Source organism: Hordeum vulgare, chromosome 7H, assembly GCF_904849725.1.
Source record: "Hordeum vulgare subsp. vulgare chromosome 7H, MorexV3_pseudomolecules_assembly, whole genome shotgun sequence".
Taxonomy (NCBI): Eukaryota; Viridiplantae; Streptophyta; class Magnoliopsida; order Poales; family Poaceae; genus Hordeum; species Hordeum vulgare.
The window spans coordinates 536309718-536329267 of record NC_058524.1 but is presented as its reverse complement, the minus strand read 5'-3'; the positions used below and the strand labels follow the sequence as shown (position 1 = coordinate 536329267).

Sequence of the window (19550 nt, the reverse complement as noted above, 5' to 3'; positions counted from 1 at the left end):
GCTTTGACACCGATTCAGATGACTCAAAGTCTCAAACCGGATACGTATTTATTCTTAAGGGGGTGCGATAAGCTGGTGCAGTTCCAATCAAAGCATCGTAGCAGATTCTACATGTGAAGCGGAGTACATGGCTGCCTCGGAGGCAGCAAAGGAGGGTGTCTGGATGAAGCAGTTCACGACGGATCTTGGAGTTGTGCCGAGCGCACTAAATCCAATAACTCTGTTCTGTGACAACACTGGTGCCATTGCTTTAGCAAAGGAACCAAGGTTTCACAAGAAGACCAGGCACATCAAACAACGCTTCAACCTCATCCGCGACTACGTCGAGGGAGAGGACGTGAATATTTGCAAAGTGCACATGGATCTGAATGTAGCAGACCCGCTAACTAAACCTCTTTCACGGGCAAAACATGATCAACACCAGAACTGTATGGGTGTTAGATTTATTACAATGTAAATCGCATGGCGATGTGAGGACTAGATTATTGACTCTAGTGCAAGTGGGAGACTGTTGGAAATATGCCCTAGAGGCAATGATAAAATATTTATTATTATATTTCCTGTTACAAGATAATCGTTTATTATCCATGCTATAATTGTATTGAATGAAAACATAGATACATGTGTCGATACATACACAAAACAATGTCCCTAGCAAGCCTCTAGTTGGCTAGCCAGTTGATAAATGATAGTCAAGGTTTTCTGACTATATGCAAGTGTTGTCACTTGATAACTGGATCACGTCATTAGGATACTCATGTGATGGACTAGACCCAAACTATGAACGTAGCATATTGATCGTGTCATTTTTATTGCTATTGTTTTCTGCTTGTCAAGTATTTATTCCTATGACCATGAGATCATATAACTCACTGGCACCGGAGGAATACCATGTGTGTATCAAATGTCGCAACGTAACTCGGTGACTATAAAGGTGCTCTACAGGTATCTCCGAAGGTGTCCGTTGAGTTAGTATGGATCAAGACTGGGATTTGTCACTCCGTGTGACGGAGAGGTGTCTCGGGGCCCACTCGGTAATACAACATCACACACAAGCCTTGCAAGCAATGTGACTAAGTGTAAGTCACGGGATCTTGTATTACGGAACGAGTAAAGAGACTTGCCGGTAACGAGATTGGAATAGGTATGCGGATACCAACGATCGAATCTCGCGCAAGTAACATAGCGAAGGACAAAGGGAATGGCATACGGGATTATATGAGTCCTTGACACTGAGGTTCAACCGATAAGATCTTCGGAGAATATGTAGGATCCAATATGGGCATCCAGGTCCCGCTATTGGATATTGACCGAGGCGTGTCTCGGGTCATGTCTACATAGTTCTCGAACCCGCAGGATCTGCACACTTAAGGTTCGATGATGTTTTAGTATAGTTGAGTTATATGTGTGGTTACTGAATGTTATTCGGAGTCCCGGATGAGATCACGGACGTCACGAGGGTTTCCGGAATGGTACGAAGACGAAGATTGATATATAGGATGGTTTCATTTGGTCACCGGAAAGTTTCGGGCATTACCGGCATTGTATCGGGAGTGATGAATTGGTTCCGGGTGTTTACTGGGAGGGGCCCACCCAACCGGGAGTGAGCCCAAGGCCCTAGGGTGGTCCACCAAGTCCTTAGTGGGCTGGTGGAGTCAGCCCAAGAGGGCTATGGTGCCACATGTAAAAATACTAAAGGAACAGAAGAAAAAAAGGAAATAGGGAGGTAGGAAGGAAGAGGAGGACTCCTCCTTCCCAAACCGAATTGGAGGAGGAGTCCTCCTCCTCCCTGGCGGTTGGCGCACCAAGGGGCTCCTTGAGCCCCAAGGCTAGCCCCTCCCCTCCTCCTATATATATTGGTGGTTTAGGGCTTTTTGAGACACAACTTTGCCCCCGCAACTCTAGCCTATTCCACATAGTTTTACCTCTAGATTGGATTTCTGCGGAGCTCGGGCGGAGCCCTGCAGGAAAAGATCATCACCACCACTGGAGCGCCATCACGCTGCCGGAGAACTCATCTACTTCTCTGTCTTGCTTGCTGGATCAAGAAGGCCGAGATCATCATCGAGCTGTACGTGTGCTGAACGCGGAGGTGAAGTCCGTTCGGTGCTAGATCGGGACGGATCGTGGGACGGATCACGAGACGGTTCGTGGGACGGATCATGGGACGGTTCGAGGGACGGATCGTGAAGACGTACCACTACATCAACCGCGTTTCTTAATGCTTCCTGCTGAGCGATCTACAAGGGTACGCAGATCTAATCTCCTCTCGTAGATGGACATCACCATGATAGGTCTTCGTGTGGATAGGAAATTTTTTGTTTCCCATGCAACGTTCCCCAACACAAAGGTACTCTACAGGTATCTCCGAGGGTGTCTGTTGGGTTGGCGTGAATGGAGACTGGGATTTTCACTCCATATGACGGAGAGGTATCTCTAGGGCCCACTTGGTAATACAACATCACAAGAAGCTTGCAAGCAATGTGACTAAGGAGTTAGTCACGAGATCTTGTATTATGGAACGAGTAAGAGACTTGCTGGTAATGAGATTGAACTAGGTATAGAGATACCGACGATCGAATCTCGGGAAAGTAACATACTGATAGACAAAGGGAATAGTATACGGGATTGATTGAATTCTTGACATCGTGGTTCGACCGATAAATATCTTCATAGAATATGTAGGAGCCAATAGGGACATTCAGGTACCGCTATTGGTTCTTGGTTGGAGAGTGTGTGTGTCATGTCTCCATAGTTCTCGAACCCGCAGGGTCTGCACACTAAAGGTTTGGTGACGATTTGGTATTAATGAGTTATGTGTGTTAGTAACTGAAAGTTGTTCAGAGTCCCGGATGAGATCCCGAACGTCATGAGGTGCTGCAGAATGGTCCGGAGGTAAAGATTTATATATGGGAAGTCATATTTTGGCTACGTGAAAAGTTTTGGGTTTTTTCGATATTATACCGGGAAGCTTCTAGAAGGTTCCGGAAAAATGACGGAGGAGTCCGTAAGTCAACCAAGGGTTCCACCATGTCCCAAGGGTTCGCATGGGATGAGGGAGACGCCGTGGCCTTATTGGGCCAAGCGCACAAGTCCCTCAAGGGCCATGCAGTTGGGAAAGGTGGAAAGTCCACCTTTGTATGGAAGGGAAGGAAGGGGACTAGGATTCCACCTCCTCCCCCCTTGGCTGCGCCCTAGGGCTTGGAGGGTATGTTCCTCACGCCCCTCCACCTATATATAGAGAGGAGGAGGTGCCCCAAGAGCACACACGAAGCCCTTGGCGCCCCTTTCTCTCCCTAGATCGTTTTCTCCTCCGTTTGTAGTTCGATAGCGCTAGGTGTAGCCCTGCTGGGATAGCACCTCCACAATTGCCACCATGTCGTCGTGTTGCCGGAGAACTCATCTACTACTCTGCCCTCGGTCGCTGGATCGAGGAGGCGGAGACGTCATCGAGTTGTACGTGTGCTGAACGTGGAGGTGTCGTCCGTTCGGTGCTTGATCGGAGTTCATGACACGGATCATGATTGGATCGCGAAGACGTACCACTACATCAACCACGTTCTTTAACGCTTCCGATTAACAATCTACAAGGATATGTGGATCCGATCTCTCCTCTCTTAGATGCTCATCACCATTGATAGATCTTGTATGCGCGTAGGAATTTTTTTGCTTCCCATGCAATGTTCCCCAACAATGTATGCTATAAAGGGTAACAATAATAGTGGAACTTGTCATGTTTTTAATTTTCAATTGGATTATGTCAATCAAGTTCCTCATGATAGTTATTTTTGTTGAGGTAGCTCCCACTATTATGAATGAGAAGAAAATTTCTTATGTGGCTAGTAATAAAAATTCTATGCTTGTGGATCATGAAAAGAATGCTTTATGTTATAGTTATATTATTTAATTCCTTCATGATGCTACTGAAAATTATTATGAGGGGGAACAAATTTTTGCAGGAATTGCAATAATATCAAATTTCCTCCGTGTGTGCTCAAAGTTTTGAAGTTATGCTTGTTTTTCCTTCCAATGCAAGTTGATTCTTGCTACAATAAACTATTTGTGCAAAATCCCTATGCATAGGAAGTGTGTTAGACTTAAATGTTCTTGCCATGTGATTCATGATGCCATTTTGTATTGTTTCAATTACTATTCTTATGTGAGCATCATTGAAATCATCATGCCCAGCTAAACGGCATTAAAGAAAAGCACTTGTTGGGAGATAACCCAATACTTAGATCTACTGTTTTTGTGTGATAACATCATTACGATACCGTAGTAATCATGCTTTGTGCCTTTTATTTCAATGATGTTCCAAGTAAAGCCTTGGATAGCGTGGATACTTGTTAGTTTGACTCTGTGCAAAAACAGAAACTTTTGTGTCAAGTATAAAAAATCTCAGAATTTATAGGAGCATCAAAATATTCTGAAATTTTTACACAATTTTCTATTAAAATTGCCTACATTGTCCTAGTTTGGGAGAATTTTAAGAGATAGGGGAGTGTGGTTTTAATCTAGATCTTTAGAGACTCTTCTACTTTTGACATATTCTATTTTGCATGCATAGTTTGCTTGTTTTATTATTTCCATAACTTATATTTAGTGATATAAATTATGGAATAATAGAATACAGTAGAAATTATGTGAGGACAAATATGAATCTTGCTTGGGCAGTACCTAAGTGAATGATCTATCTTTACTACACTAACCCATCTCACGAAGTTCCGTTAAGTTTCGTGTGATTGAAGTTTTGAAGTTTTCGGTGAGATACCGATATGAGGAGAATATGGAGCGACAACCTAAGCTTGGGGATTCCAAAGACACGTCGTAGGTAATATCCAAGGAAGACTCAAGCGTCTAAGCTTGGGGATGCCTCGAAAGGCATCCCCTCTTTCGTCTTCAACACTATCGATATATCTTACTTGGAGCTATATTTTTATTCGTCACACAATATGTGTTTTACTTGGAGCATCATTTCATTTGGTTATCATTTGCATTGTGTTATTTATAATCATATTTTTCAATAAAAAGTACCAAGAATTTCCTTGAGGATGCTTGAATTGCATGTTTGATGTGTGTTGTTCAAAAACAGAGACCTTTGCTATAGTATTTGAATTATTTATTTTACTCAACGTGGAAAGTTTCTGAAATTTTTACAAAGTAATTTCACACAAATCTTTAGCATGTCCTAAACTTTCATAATTGTTGGAGATACATAAGTACACTCTCTAAATTAATTGCTATAGGTTGTTTTGTTTGGACAAATTGTTGTCATAGTTTTGTTATCGACTTACCCTAGAGTTTTCATGGCTTATATTGGTAGATATAAATTGTGGAAATGATAGTGTACGGTACCTAATGTTTGAAAAATATTATTCAACTTGTCATGGCAGCACATGAAGTGCCGATTTATTCTTGTGGGTAGTAAACTATCTCATGAGTTCTTTTCAAGTTTTGTGTGGATAAAGGTTTTGAGGCTTAGATGAAATCGAGATATGAGAGGAATTGACAATACACAAAATCTTAAGGTATTGGATGACCAAGGCTCCCCAAGTCATTATTACAAGAAGTATCAAGCATCTAATCTTAGGGATGCTACGCATCCCACATCTCCTCGTCAATAACTATCTGGTAGCCTATGTTGATCGTAAGTTTTCATTCGTTCACATGATATGTGCTATTTTTGGAGTGTAATTTTGTTTTATTTGATATTTGAATTAAATATCAGATCTGAAAATCTTTATTGAGAGAGAAAGTCCTCGCATAGCTACTAAATTGTTTGATCTTTTGAGAGTAGTTCGATGTTTACTCGCCGGAGGCCATATTCACAATCCCGGTGGTCGTCGTGATGAGGAGGGAGTAGTTCACCCTCAGGGCTGAGGGTATGTACCATGAGTTATGTGTTTGATCTCTCTCTCTCTCTCTCTCTCTCGTGTTCTTGAGATGTCGCGATCTTGATGTATCACGGGCTTTGTTAATACAATTGGATCATATGGGCATTCTTCCCTTGCTATCTTGATGTGATGAATTGAGTCTTTCACTTTGAGGTTTTGTTATGTTGGATTGGATTTGAGAACACTTGATACATGTCTTGCATGTGGATACACGTGGTGACAACATGGTGTTCTATTGATTCACTTGATATATATTTTGGTAATCAAGTTATAGATTCTCGTGGTGACAATGGAAAGATCATATGATTCTATTATGTTAGCATTGTTGAGAGATTGAACTAGTGAAAGTATGAACCCTATGCCTTGTTTCTAAGCATTGCAATACCGTTTATCCTTACTTTTACTACTTGTTACCTCTTTGTTTTTATTTTTTCAGATTACAGAAAATATTTCTACTATCCATACTACACTTGTATCACCACCTCTTCGCCGAACTAGTACACACATACAATTTACCATTGTATTGGGTGTGTTGGGGACACAAGCTATTTCTTGTATTTGATTGCAGGATTGTTTGAGAGAGACCATATTCATCCTACACCTCCCAGGGATTGATAAACCTTAGGTCATCCACTTGATGGAAATTTGTTGATGTCCTACAAAAGTCTACACTTTGAGGCCCAACAACATCTAAAAGAATAAAGTTGTGTGGTAGACATCACTAGTCCTAACAAATTAAAATTATCCTTAAGGGTTTCAATTGATGATGTTAAAAGGGATTCAAAGCATGTGTGCAAGTCTGAAGTAAAAATCCCCAGTTTTGAGAAACTCTAGAAATGAGTTTTTCTTGGTTTCTCCCCTATTCTATGGCTATGGTTTCAGTTTAAGTGCAAATTTATGGGGAAATGAACTAATTATGCAAGAACACCGACGGATTTCCCAAATCCGAAACCCTAGCTTGTTAAATTTCATGATTCACTTTACTGTTAACGATATGCCTTCGGTTAAAGCTCAATTAAGTGGAGATGAATTCATTTGAGAAATATTTAAGTAGAATCCCCCAAATTCCAAAACGGCAGTGTCCAGGTACCTCGAGGCCGGTGACATGGAGGACAGTGACGGCTACGGGGGCATGCAGCGAGAGCGACGGCTCACCGTCCCTCTCCAGATCCCACGGGCTTGAGGGAACACGAAGTGCGTGACAACGTTGGGCGGCACCGAGCGGAGTCGTCCCGATGGCGGCGGCAGGCGGGGTGGGGGATCGAGCAGAGGAGTGGGGAAGGAGCAACGCTGGTCGAGAGAGGGGACGAGAAAGGTGACGAGGAGTGAATCATACAATTGGTTTTTAATGGTAGGGAAGTTAAAATGGACTAGTGCTGGCGTAGGCCTAATGGGCTACGTTATAACAATTTGTACCAAATAAAATCAAAACTTAACAACTACCAATGGCGTGAGAGAGAATTTCAACGCCAACACTAAGCCACTAAGGTAGTATCACTGTCGTGCCAATTTGCCAACACTAACACTATTTAAAAAAATAGTGCTCACGTTGATTGGAAATGGTGTACCATCAACAAGAGTTGTGGCTAACCATTTATCCAGTGGTGATCGAGTGAAGATGCAAATAGAAAGAACAAAGATTCACTTGCTCGAAGAGTTGGAGCAGAAAACGACAACTTTGACCACACTTGGGTCCTTGGCCACGGAGGGCATGTAATGGTGTACAAAGGCATCCTATTTGTCCAACATGTAGTGGCTATAAAGAACTTTAAAGTCATTGAGCAAGGTGAGATTGGCCAATGCATCCATGGTCGCCATTCTTTCACAGATCAACCACAGAAATGTCATGAGTTTTACTGTTGTTGCTTTGTAAGAGGGGAAGGGGCGAACCTATGCAAAAGCTTGAGAATGGGCAAGAATTTATGACCACATTCATGAGCCAACAAAGCAAGCATCCATATAAACTAAATATATGCGCATATCCACACCCGTATTTTACTTACCAACAGAACGAACACACTCCATAAAGCGAGAAATCCATATCAGGGAGAAACCCCATTTCTTAAGAGAATGTTCGAGAGAATTCCACTCAATACAATCGTACGACTTTGATAAATCAAGTTTATAGGCACAAAAATGATTACCTCCAAAGCCTCTACTCTGAATATGATTACACTCGGACACAAGATGAAAACACTGTGATTTTCTGATATTAAATTTGTCACGAGCGGTGAGAAGGCGATTTACCATGCATTTTGATACAACCTTATAAATCACTTTACACAAAGATATGTGTCGGGAATCTTTCGGAAACGACGGGTGTGGGATTTTAGGGATCAACACAATGGTCGTGAAACCCCTGTAGACATGTGACATGTTGAGAAAAATAACCGAACCACACCAACAATCTTAATTTTCAAACGACCCCAATTCCTATGATAGAAAGGAGAGCGAAAGTCATCCGATCGAGAAGCTTTTAGGAGGCCAATTTGAAAGAAAACAAGGGATATCTTATTATCAGTAAAAGGTGCATTAAGCCTTTCATTCATATCATTAGACACCTTTGGTGTTATTTTGCCCAAACCTCGCCATCTAAAAGGTGAGATCCTTTTGTGAAAACTTCCTTTAAATATGACGCAACTATCTTGTTCATCTCTATTGGGGCATTACACCAAATGCCATCCTCCTTTTGTCCTCATATCCAGAGCCTTCTCTACTTTCTTGATCAGATTCTCCACGAGAGATTTCTTGTAGTAGCCATGCGGTAACTTGTGGATTTGTAGCCATATAGGCATATGAACTATTTCCATATCCTAGCCTTGCTGAAATCACCGTACAGGCTTCGGAGAATAGCCTAGTACTGAAATATCCATGGTATGTGCTCCATAATCCTCTCCCAATCACCTAGCATGATGCTTTGCACTACAAAGAGATTATCATCGGTCGGCTGGAAGCGAAGTTCCGGCACCATATTTTGAGCAACTAACATATATTCGAAAGCCCCCCCCCCCCCCCGCCCCCTCCCCGTTGAAGCTCTTATCGGTGTTAACCCTAGCAAGGGCCGGTCAGGGTACGTTCTCATTAATGACTGAATCGCCAACATCAATATTTAAGTCATCAGATTCCTTGCCATCGAGATCAAGCTAGTCGATGAAGTCTCCTAGATCGTTAGGGTTTCTCATAGCACCACTGGTTGTCGTTGGTTACGCGTCGGATGGTGTCGCCATATCTTTTTCTTTAAATGTTAGGGGATACTGCCCGCGGCTGGTAACGAGGAAACTCATCGGCGATCAAGATCGCCACAGAGGATCCTAAACCCTAGCCGTTGCATAGGGGGGACATATCCGTTGCCATCTTAAGAACGGGCGAAAGATTGGTCTTATTTTTGCGGAGAGGTTCTCTCTCTACATATATTATTGATGGAAGGCCTTAAATCTGGCATACGGTACTTCATTTCCTCATCCTTCTATCAACATCATTTGGCATTTCCCCTCCCAGCATAATGCATACACTTTTGACCCGAGAAACGTCGCTAGCCCAGATGTGCACACATACATAGGCACCAGCACCACGACGCGGCCTCCTTCTGATCCATAATCCTTGCTACAACACATCTCGATCGAGCAACATTACCATCGCGAACGCATCCAAATGCCGTCGACAATATAGTAATAAGTATATCAAGGCATAAGGCATTGGTGGTTTGGTTGGTCCTTAAACTGGAGCACCAGGCAACGCCTAACAGCCTACTCAGTCAGCACGTGTGGATCCGTTGACGACTGATGCCGACGCTTCATCACTTATACTATAATTATTTGAGAACATGGAATAACATACAATCTCTCCTTGTAATGTGCATGTCATCCGTGATGCAATGCTTTGACATATGGTGGTTCCTGTAGGCGTGCTTAATGGTACCAGTAGCAGTAGCTAACTTTCTTTTTGAGGGTGGCCGGTCTGCCGTAGCGCTCATCAGCCGCGTGGTCAAGTCCCATCCGCGGCAGTTAACTTAAACTTTTGATCGGGTTAGGTTACCCGTGATGCCCGGACGAGACCCTGCGGCCGTATCACCTCGTCACCTGCTTCGCCTCGTCGCCCTCGCGCACGCCGTGTGGTTTGAAAAACGCTGCTTCCTGCGGTCATGGCCGAAGAATTACGAGCCGCAGCCGCCGCCGGCGGTGGCGGTGGTGGTGGTGTGGGTTGGGGATCTCGGGAATCTGAGCCCGTCCGGCCTGACGGAAAATGGCGCGCCGCAAGCAGACGCCGTGCTCGAGTAAAGAAATGCTTGAGAGGGGGAGCAGGTGCAGTTAAGGAAGCGTCTGCTTGGCATAAAAGAAGCACTGCGACGCATCACGATTTGGTTTGGTAGCGCGAGGTTATAATAATGCTGGATCATTGGGTGTGGTAAGATAGTACTCTCACTGTTGGTAGTTGATTAAGTGCTTGGTAGCAGGGACTGACACGCGAAAGTTCCCGGCCATTAAACAAGATGTAAAGGTTCAGAAAAAGGACCCTGTGTTTTTATCTATCCGAAATTACTTGTTATAGGAATGGATCATTTCTTTCCATTTTGATGACAAGTAATTTCGAACGGCGGGAGTAGTATTCAGAGCAGCCATCAGAGCGAACCTGTGTAAAGTTCCATTGCACACTGAACTGCTATGGATCGGTCGGAGAAGTAAATGGCAGCGCAGGTTCGTCAATTAATTAGCAGGGTACCTTGCAGACTGCACCGCCGGCTGCTAGAAAGGTCGCGTGTACTTGTGTGCAGTAAAAATGCTGCATCACTGGGTGCAGTAAAGGTGCTGCACCATACAGTAAATCGTTATGCTGACACACGAAGGTTCCAAGCTGTTAAACTAGTACTGTATGCATGATTCAGATAAGGTACCTGTGTTCTTGCTTATTCTTCAGAGCAGCCACATGGATGAACCAATTCCCCGTCGCATACTAGCAGATCCTTATCGAAGTCGTCTTCTTGTGAGTAGACGAGAGAAGAGACTGCAATTAATTAGGCACTGTACTGCTAGGATCATGAGTCACACTACCAAGTTTCTAACCGTGCGGAGTATCTGTTGAAATGTGAGATGGGCCTAAGGCCCATAAGACAATTTCAGAAAACTCTAAGGGTCGTGGTGGCATGACAAGGTGGTGGTGAAAAGTTTAGTTTCATTCCGTTAGTGGAGAAAAAGTTGGATCCTTTATAAGGCTCTCACTTCTACATGCTATTGAAAAGTGAGCAAAGAAGGTACCCACGCGCACTCCTCCTTCACCGCGCCGTTAGTTGCGGAAATGAGCCGAGCCGAGCTCATACATACGCACTTATTTTTGCCGCTCAAGAACGAAGAATACGTAACGGATGCGCCACGATCTGAGACGTCGGATCTTGATCTGTTATCGACTACACGCTTATTTTTGCCGGTCAGGAACGGAGAATACGTAACGTATGCGCCATGATCTGAGACGTCGTATCTTGGCCTATTACCGACTCGGACGTGGGTTCAGCCCACGTCTCTCCACCCGCCCGCCTATATAAGCAGGGCTAACGCCAACCCTAGCCGTCACGAGATCAGATCGTCTCTGCCTCACGTGCTCGTTTCTTTGCTGCTGCTACCGACGACAACTCCGTCCCGTTCACCGCGTACACGGTCGACGGAAAAGCAAGCCTCCGAAGCCCCGCTTCTCTGAATCCTGTACGGGAGAGGGGCGATTAGATTTTTGAGGAGAAATCACGCGACTACTCGCCTCCGTCCGTCTGCTTCGTCTACGCCCACGTCGCCCTCATCATCGACACGTCTTCACCAACCGAAGCCGTCCGTCTCGCCCGCGAGAAGGCCGAAACCAAAAAGAAGGCGGCAGAGGATGCTGCCGCCGCCACCGCTGCTGGTACTGCCAAGTGGCCGATCGGAGGGTATAACTCGTTTATCCTGTTCGTGTTTATTTTAGCCTTAGTAGTACTCCCTCTGTAAACTAATATAAAAGTGTTTAGATTACTAAAGTAGTGTTCTAAATGTTCTTATATTAGTCTACGGAGGGAGTATTAACTATATGCGTAGGTGATTTTGCTATATGTATAGTATTTGCTACTTTGTTCCGTGATGAGTATGTCATTAATCTAATCAATGTCATGTTAGTAATTATTTCATGAATTAATATACTCAAAAAATTACCTATTTACTTAACAGTATCCTGAACGTCAACAACTGATTTGGTATCACTGCTCTTACACGTGATCGATCCAAAAGGGAAGATGACGAAAAATAGTGTTCACTTGAGAGACGGAAGGGCGCCAAGACTGATGCCCTGCGTAGTGAATAATAGATACACTTGGATGGAACGAGGCATAATTTTGCACTAGATTTACTTTTGTTTTAAAAATATTCATTCATACAGCAATGCCAATGTATATCAGATTTAAGTTTAAAGGCTTGGATACATCCGACCTAAAATGTTGCACTTTTGCGTGAAAGTACTGTCTCGAGTCTATAGCCTGTAGACGACTTGTCCAATTTATCAACATTGATCAGCTGACTATGAGGCAAGAGATTTGAGTCCCCAATCTCATCAACTGATCATCGTATCATGAATGTTTCAACGTCCATATATAAATAACATGTGAGGACATCAAACACAAACAGCAACTGGCAAAATAATAATACAAGCAAACTACAAAGGGACTTTTCGTGTACCAAGGTCAACTTGACTAGAGCTGGAATATTTGACTTTGATACATTTTTTTCTAGGCTATTGACTTCAGTTTGTATTTTTTTCCTTTGATGGTTCAAAACCAGACATATCTCCTACAAAAAAGGCTGTATGTACAATATGCAATTTTTTTTCCTATTTTAGTTGCTAAAGCTAATTGGTATGTGAAGAATCGATGGAAAAACTGTCGTTCCAAATTGCATTTTTTATAACAGTTGACAACATCAGAGCAAATACAATAAAATGAGGTATAATGGCATCTCTAGCAGACCCCGTATAAGTGGTCAAACACTTTTTTTTTTGTTTACAGTTTTGGTCGTAAAAAGTATGCAGAACAGAAACCGTAAAAGTGATCAAACCCGTAAATTTTTTAAGGGGCACAGTAAAGCCAGACCCAAAACCCTTATTTTTAAAGGTTGGAAGGCCGATTCTTAGGGGGGGGGCGTATTCCGGTCAAACCTCGTCGGAGCAAACACGCCGCCACGGAGTTTGCCGGAATCCGTCCTAAACTTGTCGGAATTCATCACTGCACGTCGGAAAAGGTTGTTGGACGCCGCAATCAATTGTCCCCGGTTTGAATTGGAGGAGCTCGACCTCGCCATGGCCTCCCACGACCACAGCCCCGCCGCAGGAATCCTCCTAGCGCGGCAGGCAAAGTGGCACGGCTCGGCTCACGCGACTGACAGTAGAGCAAGTCGCTAGGACGGAGGCGACGGGGCATGGCCGGCAGGCGACAAGGTGTGGTCGACGAGGTTTGGCGCGGCCAGCGTGGTGATGGGGCGCGACCGACGGGGACGGGCCGCGGTCGACGGGCGACGGGGCGCGTCCGACAGGGTTGGACGCGGCCAACATGGCCGGCTGGACGAAGGGACAGCGGCCGCCGGATCGGAGGAAGGAGCTCCTTACCGCAGTTTTACAGTTTCTTTGGCATAGCTAAAATGGACCAATGCCTTTTTTCGACCCGTATTTCACTTTTACAGTTTGTGTTTTTACAGTGTCTGCTAGAGATGCTCTAAGGGTTGTAAGACTTAAAATAGTAAATTTGTATTGAGTTGGAGAATAGAGAAGAAAAGATAGAGGAAAACGGATTACAAATTAACAACTACATGTAGCACGTGCTCCTAAACACTTTGTGAGATAGAAAGATGAGTCAAGTATCAATAAAAAAGTATTATTTACATCTAATTATTATACTTGCGTACTATAAACTTGGCAATAAATGGTGTGTCAATATCATATAGTTAACAACTGGATGTACTATTAACCATGCTCTTACATCGACCCACACAGTCCATTTTCTTCTTACTAGTAAGCTTGGACGTGCAACACACGTCTCAGCAACCCTAGAATCCATTGTTTTGCTAAAGATATAAACTTTTTTATAGGATATTTTGAGATAGTGACATTTTTTTGGGACTAACACTTGTAGTAACTTTGTTTGTAAAACAATTTTTTTATGTTTCATAACCATTACAGGTACTAGTGAAACTTCGTTGGGGCCAAATGGGGCCGTAACATGGCCAACTTTTTACACTTTTCAACATATTCTTAGGAGCCCAGCCCACCATCGTAGTTCATCAAGGGCAACACATAATACTGTAAGCAACTCGTTAGCGACCGCTCCATCAGAAACCTTTCGGCAAGCACTCTCACATGCCGTTATTTGGTGCGTTCTCAGCTGTCGTCATATGTCGCACACTCTGAGCACTTCGTCGGATTTCAATTTTTATTTTTCCGCACGCGTTTTCTGCATTTTAGATTGTTTTATTTTTATTTTTTTGGTGTTTCATTTTTTCAATGATCTTTATTAGCTTTCTGATGAAAAAAAATCAAATTTCTTTTTGCCCGACAAAACACATGTTTAGTTTTTTTCGTGAGAGGCACGGTTTTGCCTTCGCAAGAGGCACCACTGTGCCTCTCGAAAATGAAAAAAGAAATGTGTTTTTGTGTTTTTTCTGCAAGAGCCATGATTTTTTCTTCCATGATAGACACGGTTTTGCTTCCGCGAGCGGCATGATTTTCCCTTCGCGAGAGGTACGACCATGCCTCTCGGAAAGAAAGAAACAAGTTTTTATATTTTTCGCGAGAGACACGGTTTTGCTTCGTGAGAGGCACGCCCGTGCCCCTGTCGGAAAGGAAAAAAACATGTTTTTTTATGAGAGACATGTATTTGTCTTCGTGAGAGGCATGGTCGTGCGTCTAAAAAATGTGTTTTTTGTTTTTCTCCTATCGCGAGAGGCATGATTTTTTGGTCTGGTTTTTTCGTTGAATTTTTTTTGTCAAAACCTATCAACATGAGATCTGGTTTTGTAGATCTCAAAGTGGGAAACCTATCGGTGTAAACTGTTCGAGATTTGGACGCACGGTTTAGGAGATAAATCGTTTTGAAAATATGAATCTACAAAAAAATGAAAAACTTCCAGGTTACGACAAGTGCATGCACGCAGTGCGTCATTTGTTACAGCCTGGGAAGGTGAGAATGATATTTGAAAGGTGTACTCCTCAATTAGTAATTTCGCATTATACCACACCATTTACACGTGTGAACCCTATTTGACACGCAATTCGCCTTTTAGCATGAGCGCATCGTTCCCGTCACATACACACTATGAGCCGGCCCAACTAGCTCCTTTTCGGTTTCACGAACGTTTTTCCATGCCGGTTTTTGTGTGTGTGTGTGTTTTCCTTTCGGCCTTTTTCTGAGTTTCTAATTTTTGTTCTTTCTTCATTTTTTATTTTACTTATTACTTGATAGTTTTTATTTTAACTTTAACTTTCTTTTTCTTCTCTTTTCTCCTTTTCATTAATGTTCAAACTCACAAATATTTTCAGTGTATCATTTTTTAATGAATTTTTGAACATTTATGACAAATCTGATAACATTTTTCTTAACTCATGCACATATTTAAATTTCTCCACATTTTTTTACAAATTCATGAACATTTGTTGAAATTGCAAGAAAACACTGTAACCCGTGAGTATTTTTTGAATCATTGATTGTTTGAAATTTCTGATATTTATAAAAAATCACGAACATTTTTTCGTTTGGAATTTTTTTCTATATTTTTTAAATTTGGGTGTTTTTTTGAAATCCATGACAATTGTTTTAATTCATGAATATATTTTAATGAGTGAAATTTTTTTGAATTGATGAATATTTTTCGTACGGACAATTTTTTTTTCTGTATATTTTTTAAATTTACGAACATTTGTTCAAATGCATTTACAGTGTTCATATGGGCCCATGTATGCGAAATTCTGAGGAGGGGGGAGGGGTGGAGAAAGAATTCATTTTTTCGAGACAAAAGGGAGAAATAAATGGGAGCTCCTATGCAGAACTGCAGGCGCCCGTTAACGATCCGGCACCTAAAGCGCCGCTGGCCTGGGCTGGCCCATTGGAGTGCTGCCCAGTTTTTATTTTTTATTTTTTGTTACGAAATTAAAAATATGAAATCAGAAAAGGTTTACAGATTTACAGAAATAAGGTTCATCCATTTGAAAAAAAGGTCATATCTTTGAAAAAGGTCCATCAATTTTGAAAAAAGTACATCAATTTTAAAAAAAGTTCATTGAAAATGAAAAAATATCGTCAATTTAGGAAAAGTTAATTAGATATTTAAAAAGTTCAATAAATTTGTAAAATGTTCATAAGAATTCAACGAAAGTTCATGTATTTATAAAGAAGTTCGTTGAACTGAAAAAAGTTCATAAATCTTAAAGAAAATCATCCATTTTCAAGAATATGTTCATACAAATTAAAAAATTCATCAGTATTCAAACAATTTCATCAATCTTAAAAATATTCGCTGAAATTAAAAAATGTTCATCAATATTCATATAAATTCATACAATTTTCAAAAAAAGAATCAAACGACGCCTATATGGGCCGGCCCATTCACAAGGCCACAGGCGCCAGTTAACAAAAATGCAAGTTAACTGATGCCTGTGGTGCTAAATAGGAAATGCCGAAATAATTAGTTGGATAGATTTGTAAAACGTTTGTCCGTTGGTGTAGGATTATTGCGTTTAACTCAGTCCTGAGAGGCCGAACTAAAGCCCATGAAGCCCGTGCCGGGGTAGTCGCCCACCCACCGAAGCACTTGGGCTTCCCGATCGGGTCCCTTCCTCCTCCGCTCACCATCCGAATCCACCAACGCAGAGGAGTGGAGAGAGAAACTCCGGAGAAGAAGAAGGAGCGGCTGCGGCGGCGAGGTCGATGTCGACGACGGCGGGGTACCTGGCGCGGCGCGCGGGGCAGAAGGAGCGGGTGCGGCTTCTCTACCGCCGCGCGCTCAAGGACACCCTCAACTGGGCCGTCCACCGCCACCTCTTCTACCAGGATGTGAGCGCCCCTCTCCCCCACCATCCCCCGATCTCCCCGCCCCTTCGCGGATCTGACCCCGTGTTCCCCCCCCCCCCCCCCCCCCCCCGTGCAGGCGTCCGAGCTCAGGGACAAGTTCGAGGCCAACAGAAATGTGGTAAGACTGGCGATTCGCGTCTCCCCCCTTTCTCTACGATTCGCATCTGACGCCGATCCCCGTGGTGTTCTGATGGATTTCCTGTGTGTGTGTGTGTCGCAGGAGAACCTGGACGTGATCGATAGGCTCATCGAGGATGCGGAGGCACAGCAGAGGAACTTCCAGCACCCGGATCCTTACATTGGTAAGCCTTGAAATGGTTTCGCCCTTCGTTCCTGCTGTTGGTGCCTCTGTTTGTGGACGCGATGCTGCGATGTAAATCATGTAGCGTGATACGTGCAGTTGTCTCGGTAGGCTGTTGAACATTAAGTATCCGATCATTCAGTCGGGAATGTTTTTTTAACACTCAGGACCGATGAATTTCTATTGTTTACTGAAGCTGCGAGCTCATGCCTGCATTTTTTTAGTGATTGATTGCTTGCAGACATGTTTTGTCATCACGTAGTTCATCACATTATCATGTTCTTCCATTTTGCTGGTTTGTAAAACTACTTATTAGCTTTCATTTATAGAGGAGTGTCCTCCTCTCTTAAGAAATAATTCAGGTTATCTTAGGGTGCCAATATTTGTTTGAGGCGTGAGCTGTGTTGTTTAGTCTCAACTAACCACTGTAGTGAGTAGTGACATGATCTTCATATCTTAGTCAGTGTTAACCTTCACTGCAAACGTAACATTCTCAAGCCAGAGATGTACAGACTTTTTACATATTCATTTCAGGGGAATGCTAATCTGATTCAGGCCAAATTTTATTTACCATCAGTTTGTTCTTGAGAATAGAGGCTGCTTCAGCTTTATGATACACATTCTGTTCTGCAGAATAGCATTTTTTAGAAAAATAAATAAATAATGTTGTGCATACTTTTGATTCATAATCGATAGTTAATGTGCTTAGGCTTTAGATTAAAGTGAGAAACTGTCACATTTTCAGATGGGTTATTGTCGATACTGTAACATCTTAAGATCATATAACCTGTAACAAACTACTCATGTGCATCCTACATATGCTTTCCTTTGATGCAAATCGCTCTCTTACCTTATGTTACCTGTTCAACGAATGTGATTTGTGGTTTTAATATGCTGTGATTCTTCTGATCAATGGTTTTTGGAATGTATCTATCTCTGCAGTTCCATGGGCTCCTGGTGGCACTAAATTCACAAGGAACCCTCCTCCACCTGAAGGGGTAAGAACATATATGAAATTCATTTAACATACCTGAGTTGTTGAGGTACTTCTGTTTATAGTGTTGTGCTTGGAGTTTCTATTGTGAGATATCTTACATTTTTTTTATGCAGATATCAGTTCAAATTAGTTGACCAATTGTTAATTAAAACAGTTTACCTTATGCAGCGTTTGTCTGTCAAAATGCACAGTGACTTCTTTTTTACTAAACCTTTGGTGTGTTGCCAGAAATGTGTTCAATAAAGCTTAGCTCCTCAACAAATGTATTTGCTGAAGTGTTTAGAGTATTTTAGACCATTTTCTTTGTTAACCAGTCATCTCATGCATGCTGCTCCAGAAGAGGCAAAATTCATGATATTTATTGTTTGATGTAGTTTCTCTTGACTATGCAATTCCTATGAAACTGTTACACTAGTGTTAAAATGGTATATTGTCTTTGCAGATTGAGATTATCTACAACTATGGCAAAGAAGACCAATGAACAAGAATTAAAAGCCTGGCACCGGTGGAGTGCAAAGGACTTGCTTTCACTTTTCCAGATGATAGCATGCAACTGAGCTGCTGTATGATTGTTAAGAACAAAATAAAATTACTCGCCTCCTTCCATGCGTTTCTTTTATCATGGATGTTGTATGCCAACTATTTTCTGCTCATCAGCTAGTTCGTCGTTTGCATTTACTGAGCTTTCTTGTCAAGTAAGTTATGCATACTAAAACGTTTGAATGCACAACCATTGATATGCTGCTATTTGTTTGGTGCCCTTGCTGGTAGTCCCAATGAGGTTGGGGTTACCTAAGAGCATCTCCAACAGGTGATGTATAACAGGGCACTCAAAAGCGGTTTTACGGCACCAAAAAAATGAGTTGTAGGCATTAGAAATTGTTCTTCCTGAACATTTATGATGACAAATAGGGCACCACTGAACAGACAATGCAATATAGGGCACTATAATTCCATACATATTGAAACAAATAATATCAAATTTATCTCAAATGAATCCAAAACAAATAAAACAAATAGTATGAACATAGCATCAAATTATTTCATACTTCATTAGTGCACAACATCATATTCAACACAAATTGGTTGCACGCATAACAACAAAGTTTGTGACACATTACAACAAAGTTCATCACACCTGACATGGAACATTAGAGATAAAAGTAGCCGTCTTGTTGCTTATGCCATGCCCGCCACTCCTCAACGAGATCTTTTCGAAGATCTTTGTCCTTATTGGAATCTCGAATGTCATGGTACATCTTACGAAAGCGACAAATTCGATCTTCCCTTCTA

General features: G+C 42.3%; 1 protein-coding gene across 1 annotated transcript; it reads left to right on the top strand.

The window, feature by feature from the left end:
* Positions 1-16694: 16694 nt before the first annotated feature.
* LOC123411276 (NADH dehydrogenase [ubiquinone] 1 beta subcomplex subunit 9) lies at positions 16695-18935 on the top strand. Its single transcript, XM_045104208.1, has 5 exons — positions 16695-16941; positions 17036-17077; positions 17180-17261; positions 18203-18258; positions 18700-18935. The coding sequence occupies exons 1-5, from the start codon at positions 16816-16818 to the stop codon at positions 18736-18738; spliced, it is 345 nt and encodes a 114-aa protein (XP_044960143.1). The 5' UTR covers positions 16695-16815; the 3' UTR covers positions 18739-18935.
* The last annotated feature ends 615 nt before the right edge of the window (positions 18936-19550 follow it).

Coding starts and splice junctions, on each gene's coding strand:
- LOC123411276 (XM_045104208.1), top strand. CDS start 16,816: ATGTCGACGACGGCGGGGTACCTGGCGCGGCGCGCGGGGCAGAAGGAG. Junction 17,078..17,179: donor TCGAGGCCAACAGAAATGTG/GTAAGACTGGCG, acceptor TGTGTGTCGCAG/GAGAACCTGGACGTGATCGA. Junction 17,262..18,202: donor GCACCCGGATCCTTACATTG/GTAAGCCTTGAA, acceptor CTATCTCTGCAG/TTCCATGGGCTCCTGGTGGC.